Raw genomic sequence first — 18,539 nt, forward strand, 5'->3', positions numbered from 1 at the left:
GGGCTCTGCTGTCCATCACAGGCCTTTCAACATGAGCCAAACATGTTTCAAGACAAAGGACTTCATCAGTAGCTGAAAAGAACATTATGAAATTGATCAGAATTAAAGCTAGTACCTGCAGCTTCATTTCTTTTTCTTTCTCCTTGATCTGAATTATGTGCTTGGCTTGTGCAACAGGACTTTCCCACATACAATCAGACAGAAGGGAGAACAACCGATCAATAACCTATTTGGGAAACATGATTGAAGAACATTTAATTCCAAATAGTCACAGGTAATTTTTAAGATTGTATTTCCCGTCCTGTTTACACTACAGATAACAAAGCAACCAGGGGTTTGAAGCAGGCAACTGAAGACAGTTTTCTCTTCTTTTTGAAAACACATCTCTGAAAACCTGTGATTTGGTGCAATCCAAACCTTGCCTTCCTCCCGGACCCGTTCTGGGGGCTGGGGTCGGGGGAAGCTCGGGCTGTCTTGGCTTCTTTGCTCTTTGGGGCTGGGGGGGGAAAATAATTTTTCCCCCTTTATTTCCCCCCAAAAAAACTAGGCGCACCCTATGGTTTGTTGCGCCATATAGAGCGAAAAATACTGTAACCTTATTGAAATACCGCAACATATGGAAATGGGTACCTTCTTTCTCTTTACATTTCCAACACTTATTTGACTTTGCTTTATACATTTTTGCCAATCTACTAGGTGTTAGGTAGCATCTATATAACATTTTCATATAGTTTTCTCTTATACCATAGCATGCTGTAAATTTCATATCCATGTGGGCTGAGAAGTAACTTAAACCGAACCACAGTTTCTAAGATGCAAATGCCACCAAAGTAGTCACTGCTGCAAACACAAAAACTTAACATTTTACAATATTGTAAAGTATAAAGACCTGAGCCATCTGGTCATCCTCCACACCCGATTCACAAGCAGGCAGCACAGCTTCCAGAACATGTAGTGCAAGCAGCCTGGTCCTCAAGTTGCCAACCAAAGGTACACCTAGAAATGGGACCCAGAAGGAAAGTTGGTACTACCAACACATGCTAATAACATACCAAACAAAGTTAGAAACCAGTGGTGTGTCTATAAAATGGTGTAAAATATCCAGAATACACAGGATAAAATGGGCTGCCCACTTAAATACACAAAATATGTATAAAGAGTTTCTGTAATTATTCATTTGATGGACATGATGCAAGCTTCTATCTCCAAATGATAAACACATTCCCCACACATAAAAAACAAAGACCATAGCACCATACCTGAACAACATTTCTGAGAAGCTATGTTCAGGAGCACCTCTGTCCACTTTGGGGATGCCATTTTGGACTGAATGGCTTTTGAAGAAACCACCCTTCTAAGAAAGACTAAGAAATCGCCTAGATGCAACTCTGCAGCGTGCTGTTTTCGAAGAGCCACTGTGGATTTAAAACAATAAGAATTATTATTGCAAAAAGGAAAGGGATTCATATTTTCAAAAGGCCTGATTTGCATATGCAAATCAGGAGAGCCTGGAGAGCCTAGGAAAAGATAACCAGCTCTCTACCCTACCCTCTGCCAGCAGGTGTCATTGCTGTTTTGTAGCCAAATTATTAATCTGCTCTGCTTTTATTGTCCACTGTCTTTAATTTGTTTATTGCTTTTATATAAGGTGCCCTGAAAGCTTTCTCAGCTGAAGAGCAGGGCAAAAGTATTTTTTTAAAAAGTAAAAGAACAAATAATACACAACAAAGCAGCATCTTATCCTTTTGTTGTGCAACAAAATTCTTCTTACACTAACTTTATTTCTGTTCTCTTGGACCAAATTTAGATTTATTTCATTTCATGGGTGCCTTTTTCTGTGCCAGAAGAGAAAAGGTAAGCAATGATTTGTAAAATAGTTCAATAAGAAGCATCAATAGGGGCTGCGGATAAAGATTACAACAGAGAGACAAAATTCTCAGCAACACTTAAAGTCCCACCATTTTCTATAGTGTCAAAATGTAAACAATGCCCTCCACTAATTCTGACACTGCTTGTGAAGATGTTTTCATGTTTACATTGTCCACTCTCATTTGTTCTTTCTCAAATAAGATCATTTGCTCTCTAATGATCTCATCTCATAGCAGTGTTGTTCTGTTCACCACATGATCTCTCATCCACTGAGAACATAGATTGTGTAATTTGGATTTACGGATGAAGGGTAGAATAATAATAATAATGATGATGATGATGAAGAAACAAATAGACCATATAATATTTATATTTACATGGAGAAACTTAATCGTGGTTACCGTTTCTGTACTTCTAACAACTAGGGCAATATTGTCAACATAGGTCAAGCTGTCATCTTTTTTTGCCTCTGCCATTAGCATGCATGTACAAATCCCATTAACTGTTTACTGCAATAAGTTTCCAGCGCATAAACAAAAATATAGAAGTCTCTGAGGAATAATTGGGGATGTGGGCTCTTTTCTATAGCACAAAGCATGGAAACAGAGAGTACATGCATGTCCCGCTATCCAAATACAATGCTTCCCAATAAATCATTAGTTAGGTAAGTATCCACATAGCAATCTGATGATTTGCATTGTTTCCTAGGGGAACATTTCTAATCTGTGATTTGTCCAATCTCACATCCTCCCTCCAAGGTTTCTGCCACCAAACACAAACAAGTAAGGAAGTGGGCAAACTCCAGCTGTTCAGATATCTGAATCAGCCATTCATGTAGCGAGCTTTGGCTCTACATTCCTTCTTCCCCTATCCCATGCCCCAGGAACTCTCTTTTCTTTAAAAAACAAACCAACAAAAAGCCAGAATGAGATTACCTCTGAAGTCTTTCTTCTCACTGTCTCCATTTGACTCTGCCTTTTTTTCTTCCTCCTCGCCATCTTCTTTTTCCTCAAATGATGCCATAAGCATTACACCAGCTTGGGACAACAGGTTTTTCAGCTGACTACACAGCAGATCCAGCAAAGACTGGACCACTTTGGGACTCAGTTTATCTGCGTAAGTTCTGGGGGTGGGAATGTGAAGATCAATTAGCAACTATGTGAAGAGGCTTGGCATTATTAGAACAGCTTTGAATCTGTAGAACCCTGAGGGTTTTGCAGAAAAAGAAGCAATTGTGTTGTGGGGGACAGATTTCATGTTCTTGGGCCTGAATGAGCCTTGTTACAGACTGACAAAATAGTCGCTGGGCCAATGGCTTTCCCGATGGGACAGAGAGGAAGGACTGTATTTTCAATATGTGGTAAAGGGAGAAACAAAACAGCAATGGGGCAGAGGGAGAGGTAGGGGTGTGTGTGTGTCTGTGATAGAGAGAAATTTTAACAAGTAAATTATATTCAACTAGAGTCCATCTAAGTACAGCAAACAAATATTAACACATCACACCAACAATTCAACTTTATAGTCCCAGTGCTACTTTCTGAAATATTTAACTGTACAAATTTATTCTAATTGTTGTTAAGGTAATGCTGAACTGAGATGAAAAGTGAGTTATAAATGCTCGAAATAAATAAATAAAAACTGTTTCCCAACTGACTGAAGGTTTTATCATATCCAATTTACTACCGAGTTACACTGCAAGGACATAAAAGTGTTGATGAACTAGGTATGGGGGAAATACCGCTTTTAAAATATTTGGGAGAGCTGAGAAGATGAATGATCATTCAGAAAACAGACAGTTAATACTTACCCTGTGGTAATAGCTAGGATCTGAAGCAATCTAGTGCTGGCTACTTTTAAAGCTGTGCTGAGCTGGGAAATGCCACTTTTTGGCAAGAGCTGCAGTGGCTGACCAAGCATGGTGTCTGTTCCACATAATTGCGACAGGACATTTAACAAGCCGGTGGAAATGGCCAAGGAGACATCAACTGGCTGGTAGTGAACACTCAGGGCGAACACAGTTACCAACAGGAGACGCTGCTGTGCCTCTAATACACACATGTACACAAACACACACCAAAATAGAAAGAAAATACTTAGAGACTGTCCCCATTTCAAGTCTGCTCAGGAATAGAAAAAAAATAATACAAGGAATATTTGACTTGTTTTCTGTCGGCAGCAAAAACACTTGCAAGATTGAATGTGATCCTCTTACCTATGTGATGTTTATTTGCTTGGAGGGCTCTTTCCAAAGTTGCAGACAATTGCTGATAGATCTTGTGCACAGCCACTTGGATTTCAGTCTGGATATTTCTCTTAGCTGCCCTGATGCCATCCTATGGAAAAATCAAATACTGTGAAACCCATCCCTATGGATATGCACTGATGTCATGCTACTTTTTAAGGTATTTACCATGTATAATTGAGGAACTTTTCCAATTTTATGAAAGGTTGCTAATGTTTAGCGTTGGCAACTACATTTAACTCCTTTCATGACTTGCCTACTATAGGAGCTCATACCAAGAACTAACTTAGTTGGTCTTTAAGGTGCTACTGGAAGGAATTTTTTTATTTTGTTTCTACTATAGGAAACAACTGACTCTGCAATACACAGTTGTTAGCACAATGTGGTTCCTATCATACGGAATCTCACAACACTAAGAACATGTTATATTTATAGGATATGCACATATTCTGCTTGCAGTTGTCTTCTACAGTGTCTATTTACATTAGTACACGCCATTCCAGACTTTAATCCACTATCATTCACTCTATATCTGATATTCAGAAAATTTCCTTTATTTGAGGTTTTAAAACAGAGTTTGGATGGTCATCTGTCAAGGATTCTTTAGCTGTGATTCCTGCACTGCAGGGGGTTGGACTAGATGACCCCTGAGATGCCTCCCAACTCTACAATTCTATGATTCAAAGATTCTAAGTGCCACTGCTTATGTGGCCAAAATGGCACCATCTATTTTGTATATATAAGCTATCATCAGGCTTGGTGGCAACCCCAAAGCTTGCAGAATGACACCCCCCCACACACACACACAATAGGAAAAGAACCCAGGGACCCAAAACAATACAGCACGTTGAGAAGTTTTCAGTTTTAGACACGGTCTGCTTTAAACTCAATTGACAGAATTCCAACGTTTGGCCAAAGCATCCCTTACCTGATAATGATGCAAACGGATACTCTCTCCTTTGGAGCCTGCATATCCTACAGTACCCAAGCCAAAGCACCCAGCCAGGAACTGCAGCCTCACTGATGTGAGAAGCGAAGAGGACTGAAAGCCTGGGCCTTGCCGGCTTCCTATGGACAGAGTGCTGCCTTTTTCTTCCATCCCAGAAAGCAACACCAGGATCTGATGAAGTGCCTCCAGCCGCAGCTAAAAAAAATGTTTAAAAATAGTTTGCATTTTCCCCCTTGGAAGACAAAGTCCTTCAAGTGCATTGATACAAATACAGAGTATAGGCCTGTATGACCCCCACATACAACAGATGAAAGTATTTTAGGAACAGAAGAACAATCAAGGAAAATAAAGGAAGAGATGTGGGGAGACACTTCGCTTGCACAGCCAAAATTGCTTTCCAAAAGCAACCCCTTCCTTCCTTCCTGGCTGCATATGCACAACCCCACATGTAATATGTGTGCATAAGGAACACCCATACAATCCAATTGACTAACTGCTATAGTCTGGCATGTTGCTCCTTTGATGCCCAAGTAGGAAGAAACAAACATGATGTGCTTTGGAGGTCACACCTATTTCCTCCAAGGAATGCAAGTGATGGCAGAGAGGCCACTACAGACTCACGCACCCTAGAACCTCCCTCTTGTTAAGTAACCTGAAATGATTGCCTCCCCACAAGTTACAGTTGGGCAAAGCATGTAAACTGAAAATTCAAAAGCATCTTTCATTCTACATTTATTAACTGGAATATAGGTAATTACAATACACACCTCTGCCCTCTGTTGCTGCTGCTCCATTGCGATAATATAGGCCTGGGGACTCGTTGACATGCTTTCTTCAGGCTCCTTGAAGCCTGGAGAGCTTCCCACATCTCCGCTTACAAAGCTAATAACATTTTCAATCAGAGTATGAACTCCAACAGATTTTGTAAAATCAAAATCGGACTCCCCAAACAAACACATAGAGCTATACAGCCAATCTCTGTGCTTCAGCCGAGTCCATGAATCACTTAGTGCTTCAATTGGGCTGTGGACTGCTCCTAGAAACACACAACAGAACTTCATAAATTCCAACGCAGTGATTTTAAATAACACTGATAAGTAGTATTGAATGGGCAGCTTTGCAACAGATGGTAAAAGGTATTCCTATCATCTCATGCACACAGTTAGCAAAGTATACTATTACTGAAGGAAGATAACTTCAGCTATGTTTTTCTAGCAGTAAATCCTCAAGCAACATAAAGAAGAAAATTAAAGGCAAAAGCCACTCAAACCACTGAAAGCTTATATACTGAATAAGATGGTAACACAAATAAAAGAAAACAGAGAGTGGTTGAAGGAAAAGAACAGTCTGCAACAAAACAAACTGAGCAGTCAATTTCTTCTTTAACATTCAATTGTAAAGCAAGGATTGTGACTGACCAGCATTATTAAACTATTAAGGGCAAAGCAGGGGGATGATACATAGCTTGCTTTGAATGAAAACTTTACGCAGGTACAGGAATGGGTAAAGGGCAAGTAAACTCACACAAATTATTTCTTTTCTGCCTTCCTTCCAAGCTGTTTTCTATTCATTTGGTGTAATATATCAAACCTCCTTTTGAAAGCATACCACCTGTGGAGAGTCCGATTTCAAGGACTCTCCTACACCCAAATTTCCAATGGGACTGCAAGCAGTTTCTGGTCCCAACCAAATTGCTGCATATGTTGATCAGTTAACTCATCTGGTAGCAGCATGCAGCAGCAACGCAGGGTGTGCATAGCTACTGACTGTTCAAAGGAGGAGGCGGCACAGGGATAGCCAAACAGATGACAAGAACTACTCCAATTATCAGATGGCAGCTATGCACACCCTGCATTGCTGCTGCATACTAGTACCAAATGAGTTAACTGTAAGCTTGCATGGAATTATAATTAAAACGGAAACAGTGCCTATGCGGTAGTATTCTGTGCATTCAAAATTTGCTGCCTGTTGCACTGTTCAGCTGAACTGCTGACAGGAAAAAGAAAAAAGCTTTGGTGTATTGGTGATTCCAAGGTCTGTAGCTTTTCTGTGGAAGTCCCCTTTTTAATGGATTGAATGCCCTAAATGTACCTCCTCATTTCTGATGCTATCATGAACCAATACAGCCACAAACACCAAGGCAGCACCATCATCCAACAGATTCCTTTCTTTCTCTAGTTTGGTTTCTCTCTCAGAATGCCTCTTGGTACACTAAACTCTTGCATTCATGAAAATGTACACGAAAAACACTGTTTCACAAAGTTTAGTGTCTTTATTTAACTTGTAAGAATTGGCACAAAATGCAGCCAAAAGCAAGCTTCTGTCTTGAAAATATGAAAGCTAAAACATTTTTTTTGGGGGGGGGGGGAGGGGGAATACCTCCTTGGGTGTGAGTCCTGCAAAACTTGCTTGCTGTCTTGCAGACCTTTCCCACTTGGCCTGGGAGGGTGAGCACATGACTGACTACAGTTACAAAAGCTGAGACTGCTGAACAGATTCTTGGGCTGGGATACTGTTTGGAATTTTGTTGGGGGAGGTTGTTTATGTTGGGTTTTTTGTATCTACATTTTAGGTTTTATTGTGATTTATGAGGAAATTGTTCAGTTTGATTTTGTATTTTTTAATGTTCTATTTATTGACTACTTTTGTTATGTTTAATTATATGGTTTTTCATGTCGTAAGCTGCCTTGAGCATGGTTTGAACTATGGATTATGTAAATTAAATCACGTATGTATGTACCACAGACAAGTGTTCAATTCTCTAACAATAATTTGGTTATGTTATTGTTCAAAGTACATAACTGCTTCATATTTTTAAAGCCCATATTCTAATGAGTAACCAAAATCACTTAATATTTTTAAATTGTGGGTTGGAATTACTTTCTCTAAAATCTCAAAACCAACTACAGGTCCCCAAGCAAATTAAACTCTCCCCTTTAGATGGGATGTTGTATGATTAACACACTTCAGTTCTCCAAATTTATGATTATCCACGTGCTTTGAGAAACTCCCAATCATTAAAATCAAAGAGGCTACTACACAAAATGCAAGCTTGTAAAAGAATTTGTGGTTTTTAAAAGTTTTCTTTAAAAGTGATCAAAAGAGTGTTACTGTGAAGTGGCTCTGAAAGGACAAGTGAAAGAGCTTATGCATTTTTTAAAAAGCTGGTCTGAACACATCTAACAGGTATTCAAGGCATCCTGCATATGTGAGCAGAACAAAGCTACATACTAGCATGACCTACTCTTGGAAGCTTAAGCTCATCTGCATCAGCCAGCGTGCTGCCGTGGTTACAGCAGTGGTTGAAAACATGGTGGTCAGGAATAATGGGAGTTGTACTCCCAACAATATCTGGAGGCCACAATATTGCATAGTCCCAGGTTAGAAAGTTAGGCTAGGACAATTAAAACCCAGTTTCAAATCCCTACTAATCCATGACGTTCACTGAGTGACCCTAGGCTACCTGTTACCTTTTACTTTAATCCACCTTGCAGGGCTGTTCCAGGGATAAAGGGGCACGGAACAGAAATCATGTATATTGTCCTGCACTCCTTGGGGAGAGTGGGATTTTTAAAACAAAATAAATTACAGGATTATCATACGGGGGGGGGGTAGTTTTACTATGACGTTACTGTGTTTGTTTTGCCTGGATTTTAAAAACTTGTTTACTCCCATTTTAAGCCTTCTTCACTAGGCCCTTAACAGCTTGGCGGGAATTATCCTGTGCAAAAATGAGTCGTATAGAGGACTGAAAGTGGAGCGACAAAAGATAAAGTCAGAGAAGGAATGCTTCTTAATACCAATTGCTGGAAACTATAGGAGGAGAGAGTGTTCTTGTGCCTGGGTCCTGCTTCTTGTTTGCCACTGTGAGAACAGGATGCTGGACTAGATTGGCCTGACCCAGCACCACATTTCTTATGTCCAGATGAAGACCAGGTGAACTATTTCTGTACAAGGCAAAAAAATCCCAAGGAGCAGTATTTGACAAGGTTGGGATTGCCTAGAATGCTATTTCTGTTTCAGACTTTACAGGTTGTGGACAGAGGGGACTGCTTCAAGAAGTGGCAGAAAGACATATCTAAATTTGTCTGGCAGGGCAAAAAGCCCAGAATAAAATTTAAGATATTAACTGATGCAAAAGACAGAGGGGGGTTTGCCCTGCCAGACTTAAGACTTTACTACGAATCGGCAGCTTTCTGCTGGTTGAAAGACTGGCTACTTCTTGAGAATACGGACATTCTGGATTTGGAAGGGTTTGATAATAGATTCGGTTGGCATGCATACATATGGTATGACAAGGTAAAAATTCATAAAGGATTTAAAAACCATATTGTTAGGAAAGCATTATATAATGTTTGGATTCGATATAAGGATGTGCTGGAAAATAAAACTCCTAGGTGGCTGTCACCAATGGAAGCTAAGGGGGTGAAAAAACTTAATATGGAATCTAAATGGCCAAGATATGGTGAAATTTTAGAGCAAGAGAGTGGGAAAATTAAATTACAGAGTTTCGAGAAATTGAAGTCTAAAGTAAGAGATTGGCTTCACTATCATCAAATAATGGAGGTGTTTAAACAAGACAGGAAAATTGGCTTCCAGTTGGAGAGATCAAAACTAGAAACAGAATTGTTAGAACCCAATACTAAGAATCTATCAAGAATGTTTAACTTGCTGTTGAAGTGGAATACATTAGATGAGACAGTTAAATCAACTATGATTAAGTGGGCGCAAGACTTTGGTCACGACATTATGTTTGCTGACTGGGAACAGTTATGGACCACCGGTATAAAATTCACGGCATGCAATGCCTTAAGAGAAAATATTATGAAAATGATTTACAGGTGGTACATGACCCCGGTCAAGCTTGCAAAAATTTATCACTTGCCCAACAACAAATGCTGGAAGTGTAATGCGACTGAAGGTACCTTCTACCACCTTTGGTGGACTTGCCCGAGGATTAAGGCCTTCTGGGAAATGATTTATAATGAAATTAAGAAGGTACTTAAATGTACTTTTCACAAGAAACCAGAGGCATTTCTCCTGGGCATGGTCGGCCAATTGGTGTCAAGGAAGGATAGAACGTTGTTTATGTATGCTACCACAGCAGCAAGGATTCTCTTAGCAAAGTATTGGAAGACACAAGAACTACCCACGCTGGAAGAATGGCAGACGAAGGTGATTGACTATATGGGATTGGCAGAGATGACTGGCAGAATCCGTGACCAAGAAAAAAGAGACGGTGGAAGAAGATTGGAAGAAATTTAAAGCATATCTCAAGAACTGCTGCAAAATTAATGAGGGTTAAAATGTCAAGGGAAAGGAAAATATAGAATTACAGCTGTAACTGATTAAGTATGAGAATGGAACTAAAATAAGAAAATGTTATTATTTGATTGACGTGAGGGGTTGCTGGAAAAAAGTTTAAAACAGGATGCAGAAAAGGGGAGGTAAGGGGAAGTCTGGGAAGCAAGGGTTATGAAAAAGAGGTTTTGAAATTATACATGTTTATATGTTTTTGTTTGTTTTTCTGTGTGTGCTGTTTTGTCTATAATTTGTGTTGGAAAATCAATAAAAAATTATTATTTTTTTTAAAAAAGGGATTGCAGAACAAGGTGGTGCAGCAGATAAAAGTATTAATGGTAGTATGGTCATACTTTGGGATTAAGTTAACAAGACTCCTCAAGAAAGGTTGGGGGAAGCTGCCTGCTTTGGTTTAAACAAGCTATTGTATTACTTGTAAGTACAGTATATCAAATCAAACCCTGTAGTTTGCCTTTCTCAGTATTAAACTGACAATGAGGTCCACTCTCTAGGGCAGCCTTCCCCAACCTAGTGCCTTCCAGAGGTTCTGGACTATAACTCCCATCAGTCCCAGCCAGCACAATGGTGCTGACTGGAGCTGATGGGAGTTATAGTCCACAAAACATTTGGAAGGCACCCAGCTGATGAAGGCTGCTCTACGGTCACATACAGTAGCCTTTTCACAGCCCTTTCAGTGCAGATGCCAGCCAATGAACCTGGCTTCTGAAACATGCCAAGTACACAATTCATTGATCCTCTCAATGCTGATCCCCTAAACATAAACAGAAACATGCTAAATACATTCTTACAACTTGAATTTTTAGTGAGCCGTTATGCCTATGTCTACCTGCCAACATTAGATGGAACAAAAACCCCACTGTTTACTTGTCCTTATATGCCAGCTTCTAGTAATGAAATTTTCAAAATGAATGTGGAACAACTGCTACACATATTTTATGTTTTATAAAGTATGTAGGCAAGCTAGAGAGAGAAAATAAAATCACAACATGCCGTCATGTACTTGCTTGGAGCTCTTCTTTTTTCTGGGGCTCAACTGGCCAAAAAGGAGTAAACACACTACCACACAAGAATCAGAAGACAAAGAGAGACATTGGGTACAGAAGACAACATTCAATCTGCATTCTGTCCATACATGGAAAACAGCTTTAAAAGTGGGAAATGTTTGAGCAACGTTCATGAATGTGCAGCTTCTCAAACTTCCTGCAGTGTAAGGAAGTGATGGGGTATTATTGCACCACTTCATATCCCCTTACCATGTGAATGCTAAAGAGGAGTTATGCAATAATTCATGAGGTGACTTCACATTTGAAAAATTGCAGTGTGTTCTAAAGATAGAGGGTCAGGCAGCAGGCTGAGCTTATCAGATAAGGTTAAGAGCTGCCCCAAGAAGATGCCTCTCCACAGGAGTAATTAAAACTAGGAGTAACTAAGAGCTGGGAATAAACTCACTCATCCAACCAAAGCCTGATGAAGGGTTCAAGTCCCAAAGATACTTTCCATGGAAAACAGAGCAGGGACAAGGGGAGCAGGCATGAGCAGAGAACTGAAACAATTTTTTGACCAACCTCCCTGCTGATTCTTCCATCCTAGCTTGGTATTGTTTACACCCCATGGCAACGGTTCTCTGGATCTCAGTCAAGGGTATTGTCCAGCCCTACCTAGGATAAATCACCCTTGCAACTTGCCCACTCTATGGGGTCCAGAAGCAGGCAAACAGTGAAACTGCCTGCACTACATGGCATTTATTTGCTGGAGAAAGCTCTCATCGTTCTTTACCTTCTATTACAGGTATGTCAAAGTGTGGGTTTTCAAACTGTGTTCCAGAGTCATGGCAGACAAGATGCTCAAAAGGCATCTTACCTACCATTACCAGTATTCTCCTGCAACACAGAACTGCAGAGGCAACTTGACAACACTCTGGAGCACACACAGATTCCAGGGAGTGTGAACTGTGTGTATGTCCATAATTCCCTGCAGTATAGAGGGGCTCTGTAGCAGACCAATCAACACAGAAAGATTTTCTGAGGCTTAAAAGTTTCAAGACCACTACTCTAGAAAAACTGGCTTTTCTACACAATTACCTCTCTTTCTATGGGATGATGCCAAGTCCAAATCCACATTTCGTCTTCCACTCTATAGTGAATAAAAATAACAAAAAAGAGTGTTAGTGTTATACCTTATTTATTACATTTATATAATGTCTACCAATGTACTCAAGTTTGTTCACGTTGGCTTTCAATTTAACAGACACAACACAGAAGGGACAGGCTTGGAAGAGGAAAGTAAGCAAAGGCAGATATCATTGGCTACTGTATGGGGAAGTTCTAGGAAGGCATGAGCCAAATGATCACAGAGAGGCCTTCACTGTTTTGCCTCTCTCTGATACCGTGAGATGGAATTCCACCTAACCAGCAAACAAAAAGGCAACTCATTCATGTATAGGTTATATGCAGCAGCTTACCACCAGAGTAAACAATTCCAAATATAATATACTGAACACAAAACACAGTGGGCACTTCCGAAAGACAACCACCTCTATACTTCTGGAGGCATTCCGTGCTGAACTTGAACACATGTTTTTGCACAGGTCTCTCAAATTTGAAAATCATACCATGGGCCAGTTCTCACATAATCCTAGACCATCGCATGCTGCTAAGTGGATAAGCAAAGTGCTGGTCTCACGTATTCCTGCTTCTCTTCTCCTACTCTTGCATAGCTGGAAGGGAGACTTCAGCTGAGTTTAGCATTGCCTTTAAAGAATCTTGGTCCCAGCATTGCAAACAAACCAAGCATCCAATTTTAAAACAAATAAGCCAATTTACTTGACATTTGCTATTCAAACCTATGGTTTGAAGTTACTTTGTCATGAGACTGACCAGCTTGGGTTCATCATGCTGCCACTTACACAGCTTTAACACTGTCAAATATTCTTCTGTAATCTGTGGGATTGTCTACATTCTTGATTTGCCAAGTTCTTTTGAATGTCATGTCTTGTTTTCTCCCAACAAATTTTTAAGGTAAGCAAGGCAGTCCTTTGCATAATGTCGTGAGTGGCTTTTCAAACTCCAAGGGAATTTTAAAGTCAACTTGTGATGAAACAGAGCAGGGAAAAGAGGGCTGAAATTAAGCAATGGCAATAATTAGATCCCATTGCATGTAAACTCCCCGTGCACACTTTGGGGGCGATGGTTTGCCCCAACCTACCCATAAAGTCCTGAGCTGATGTGAAAGCAGATCCCACTGCAACACAGACTCACAACATTTCAAGTGCATCTTCAGGAGCTGAACCAGCAAGAGTAACATTATGCAAAGCTTTAAAGTATTTCACCTACCAGTGAATAACCTTCTTCATCCGATTCAGGCTGAGATAAATCAGATTCACTCCGTGATTTCATCAGTTTGTAACTTGAACTAGAGTGGACTGAGCGACTTTCTGCAGTAAGGCTTTCACTTCTGTTTCATGCAGATGCAAAAAAAGAAAAGATAATAACTGAAGATGATAATTGGTCTGGAAACCAAGCCTTATGAGGAAGGAACAGTTGAGAGAATTGGGTATGTTTAGCCTGGTAAAGAGGAGACTGAGGGGAGATATGATAGCCATCTTCAGATATCTCAAGGGCTGTCCCATGGAAGGTGGAGCAAGCTTGTCTTCTCCTGCTCCGGAAGACAGGACCAAAACCAATGGATTCAAGAAAGGATATTCTGACTAAACATCTGACGGTGGAACAAACTCCTTGCAGGTTTTTAAGGAGAGGTTGGATGGTCATCTGTCATGGATGCTTTAGTTGAGATTTCTGCATAGCAGGGGGTTGGAATAGATGACCCTTGGGGTCCCTCCCAACCATACAATTCTATGATTCCGTAAGAGCAGGCAAAGTGCAGCTCCTAGGGTTTAACAATATGCACAGGGAAGTCTGATGTGCCAAGAGAATGCTCTATCAAACAAGGACTTCCCCTTTCACCAGAGACAAAGCCTGGCATATTCCACCACCACCACCCCCATCCCTTGGAGCTCATTGCACAAATTAGGCACTACCAAAGGAAAGGGCCTGACTCTAAGACCTGCCCAATGTACCACTAACTGCTCTGGAACAAACAGTAGGACCTCTGACGCCTATTGTTAGGGTTTGGCAGGCTCACCCTACCTTAGCAGATTACTGAGGATCTACTCAGCAAGGTTTCAAGAGCTGCTGGCTGCTCTTGTGCACAGTTCATTAATCGCACCTGGTCATGAGTCCAATCCCTTCTGCGGTACCAGTTGATGGCTGTTGCAACTGCCCTTCCTCTCTTCGTTTCTGCAGCTCCTCAATAACGGGGCTGACTCCCAGAATCAGCAAAGCACACCTATGGATCACAGAGTTGCAGGCAGCTGTGTACACATCTTGTCCTTCAGGAAGGTCTCTGCTGACTCTGCGTTCTTGCTGGGACTGAGGGGCCTGGTCATCCATTCGAGCCCCTGCCCCACCATTTATTCTCTCTCGGTCTCGACTGCGAGCTACTTCACGGGCTGATAGGAAACATTGAAAGATTTCTGTAACATGCAACACAAAAACAAAGGTCTTAACTTCTAGGCAGAGCTCAAGGGCTGTAAAAATTATTCAGGTGACTTTTGTTCATCATAGATAAAACTCCTGTTGAAGGCCCCATTCATTTCAATGGGACTCTCTCTGAACAAGCTTCTGTGGAATCTTTTCCAAACTTTACTTACTGCCAGCTGTCATAACTTCATGCTCCCTTTCTTCCTCTTCCTCTTCTTGTTCCGGGTGCCCCTCTTCTCTTTCTCTTTCTGCCTGCTCTTCCATCTCTGCTTCTTCATCAATGGTCCGAGTAAAGGGGTGCTCTTGGGCACCAATGTCCAAAGAGTCTGGATTTTCTGACATCTGGGATAGGGGAGGAGAGAGGGTAAGGTTCAAAGATATGAAGAACTCATTGCTTAATAAGAGTATGTTCTTAAATCAAACCAGGGGCGAGGTTTCTCAGGCCTGGGGGCCAAATGCAGCCTTCTCTCTGCCTGGACCCTAGGATTCTTCCTTAAGTCACACACCCTTTCCCGCAGCACAGATGGAATGTGTCCTTGAACTATGATAGCACTTTGTTTGCCTGGAGGGTAAGTAGAAACCAGACTTTTGTATGGATGGAATACAGTGGTACCTCGGGTTACATACGCTTCAGGTTACAGACTCCGCTAACCCAGAAATAGTACCTCGGGTTGAGAACTTTGCTTCAGGATGAGAAGAGAAATCGTGCTCCGGCGGCGCGGTAGCAGCAGGAGGCCCCATTAGCTAAAGTGGTGCTTCAGGTTAAGAACAGTTTCAGGTTAAGAATGGACCTCCGAAACGAATTAAGTACTTAACCCAAGGTACCACTGTATAGTGTTCTGTATGGAGGTAAGAATCACATCCACCCACTTCTACCTCTGACCCCATCCACCACTGGCACAAGGCCCCCGGAAGGTTGGCTTTAAGCTGGGAAAAAATCTGCCCCTAAATTAAAACAGGAAACAGTAGTGATTGTGCTGAACAGCAGCTGACTCACACAGTCCTTTCAAGCTATGGAGCTGAATTCATAGTAAAATGGTAGTGGTAAAATTGTTTCACCATAAGCACAGGTCACAGGATGACTGCCCCTGCAAAAATTTATGAAGCGATGGAGTAATAATTCCACTATCTGTGCTTGTGTGAGTGGATGCAGACAACCATTTTATACTTGTGACAATAATGACAAGGCTTTTTGTGGAACCTTCTAAGGGCAGGGACAATGCAAGAGGAATGGCACCAACATGCCAACTCTGTAACTGCTTTGGCAGGAGCAGAAGAACAGAAAAAGATCCATGATGAATCAAATCAGGAAACTTCAACTAGTCCAGCAACCTCCTTCTTAAGAACAAGGAAGATGGGAAAGCAGGCAAGAAAAGCCTCCCTAGTTTAGAGCTAGAAGATCCCTTTTCCTCCTTCTCAAAGCAGTTTGACCAGGAAGCAGAGAAGCGTCTCCCGAGTCCAGTTAAAGGAAGAAACAGCTACTAACATAAGCCTTATAAACCATTCCCCCACAATTCAAAGCAGTAGGCAAATTAATTTAAAAAACACAGTTTTATTTGTGGTCCATAGAACCCACCCACCCCAAAAAAGTAAAGCATGCTGTAAAACAAAGGAAGGTTTTTTTAAAAAACAAGACCCTAGCTACAGAGAAAACAGAAGCAAGCAAAAATTTGAAACTGAAATAAATATACTGGGTACATCTAAATAGGATTGAAAGTGAGCAAAACTGTAGACAAAGGCTCACATAATTGTTGGCCTCAAAAAAAAATCAACTATGCAGTCTTTCATGTTAAACCAATTTTCCTGCACTACGTAAGAAAGAGGAGCAGAAGTGCCAGACTTTAGTCTTACCCATCTATCCCTTGAAGACGACCTAGTCTGAATAAGTTCCATATTCTTGCAAGCAAGCAAACGACTCCGCACTTTATACACACACCGATATACTTCTACTAAGGCTTTGCCAGGCTGATACCTAAAAGACACAAAAGTTACATAAGGCTAAGAGTACAGGAAATCTCTCTAACACAAGGGGGAAAGGTCTCAAAATGCTTTTTGGGTACTTGCCTGCTCTCACCACTTGCTTGACTAAGCAAATTTGTATGTTTCAGGAGGGCAGCAAGAACAAATCTAGACACAGTATCCAAAAGCGACTCACTACTCAGGGTGGCACTATCCCAATCTGAAGAGGTAGGGGAAAAGGAACTGATCAGTTTCCTGAAATATTCACAGTTAAAACAGCATCAAATTATTCACCCATATTTCAATAATTCAGCTTGCATTTTTGCCTTAAACCAGGAGTGGGGAATCTTTTTCACCCCAAGGGCTGCATTCTCTCAATGGAAAACCTTCTAGGGATGCATGCCAGTGGTGGGCGGAGCCAGAGGTAAGATTCACTTGAAGCTCTGCTGTCTTGCCAGTGGGAAGTTCCTTTTTTCATTTTGCAATGGCCATGTGGCATGATCAGTGAGCAGAGCTTGCTAAAAGCCTCAATAAGGACTTCACTGCTCTGACACCGGGCAGTATTCACCCCAAAATATTGCACTCCTACCCACCCACACCATGAAATAGCACCAAGTTATATGAAGTGGGCTTTCAAATTGGGATGGGTTTTTCAGAGTAATGGCAGATACACTTCATTGCCATGAGGTGTGGTCAGCAGACAGAAGGTTATGTAGTTCTATGCTAGTTGCTATTTATTATGTGTCTAAAACTGCTTTAAACAATATGGTTGTGCCAGCAGATGCCCAATGTAAAGTTATTTTAATAAGCAAGTTGACTACAATAGAAATGCAACTAATTTCAGAAAATACAAATCCTTCCTCAACTAAAATGGCCATGACAAAGTGGTTTCTCAAATGGTGTGCCCCAACCCAAGGAGTTCACTGAAATTTTAAGAGTTCTAGGTGTATCCACACCCTGGTTTTTGTTTTTGTTTTAACTAAACAAATAATGAAAGAGCCTCTCCTCCAAAATGAGCACAGATAAGCTTAATTATTGTCACTGTGGGAGGTGGCTCTTTTGCTTCCAAGAACTTACCTTTACTCACTGCATAGTCCTGCATGCTGACCCAGAGGCTACGAGCAGGCTCCTTTGCACACCCCAAAGCCAAATCCACAAAGACAGAGATTTCTGGGCAAAGCTTGTAATCAAACGGCTTTTGTTCTTCATTTCCAGAAAGAGCTACCTCTAACAAGGAACTCATGGACTTGTCTAAAATGAGATGAAGAGTCATGTCATTATTTATCTATTTAGGTACTTGCAAGTGGGGCCTGAATCAAAAGGGTTCCAACAAGACAGCCATGTTGTTTTCTACTGCCAGCATTCTACTGCCAGCACCCCATACATATACATCTCCCAGCAACCCAAATACATCAAGCAACCCATGGCCAGTGAGCATGCTCAGTCCTCAGGACGTCCTCACTTTTTTCTGAAGCCTTTTTTGTACTTTCCCCACGGCTACTGATACCTCCTCTCGTGTGTGGATGGTGTTTTGGCTACACAATGAACAGCACTCAGAGAATGCTATTAGTGTAGATCAGCCTTTGCCTACCTGGTGCCCTCCTGATCTTCCGGACTCCAGCAAGCATGGCCATATTGTGCTGGGCTGACAGGAGCATGG

At 41.2% G+C, this 18,539-nt stretch overlaps 1 protein-coding gene across 17 annotated transcripts in view; it reads right to left on the reverse strand.

Moving 5' to 3' along the window:
* Positions 1-18,539, reverse strand: part of HERC1 (HECT and RLD domain containing E3 ubiquitin protein ligase family member 1) — a 107,490-nt gene that overhangs the window by 52,933 nt on the left and 36,018 nt on the right. For 12 of the 17 annotated variants that reach the window (XM_079953075.1, XM_079953079.1, XM_079953078.1 and 9 more), the window contains exons 19-34: positions 17,957-18,130; positions 16,985-17,099; positions 16,772-16,892; positions 15,091-15,262; positions 14,607-14,913; positions 13,715-13,835; positions 12,464-12,515; positions 11,373-11,438; positions 5,828-6,096; positions 5,040-5,255; positions 4,082-4,202; positions 3,677-3,914; positions 2,805-2,992; positions 1,260-1,415; positions 890-996; positions 116-226 (exon numbers count right to left, since the gene is read on the reverse strand). In XM_079953075.1, the coding sequence (XP_079809201.1) occupies positions 116-226; positions 890-996; positions 1,260-1,415; positions 2,805-2,992; positions 3,677-3,914; positions 4,082-4,202; positions 5,040-5,255; positions 5,828-6,096; positions 11,373-11,438; positions 12,464-12,515; positions 13,715-13,835; positions 14,607-14,913; positions 15,091-15,262; positions 16,772-16,892; positions 16,985-17,099; positions 17,957-18,130 (2,534 nt within the window). The remainder of the gene's footprint in view (positions 1-115; positions 227-889; positions 997-1,259; positions 1,416-2,804; positions 2,993-3,676; positions 3,915-4,081; positions 4,203-5,039; positions 5,256-5,827; positions 6,097-11,372; positions 11,439-12,463; positions 12,516-13,714; positions 13,836-14,606; positions 14,914-15,090; positions 15,263-16,771; positions 16,893-16,984; positions 17,100-17,956; positions 18,131-18,539) is intronic. The other 5 variants (XM_079953070.1, XM_079953069.1, XM_079953073.1 and 2 more) reach the window with 2 other exon arrangements.

Source organism: Podarcis cretensis, assembly GCF_951804945.1.
Source record: "Podarcis cretensis genome assembly, chromosome: 14".
Taxonomy (NCBI): Eukaryota; Metazoa; Chordata; class Lepidosauria; order Squamata; family Lacertidae; genus Podarcis; species Podarcis cretensis.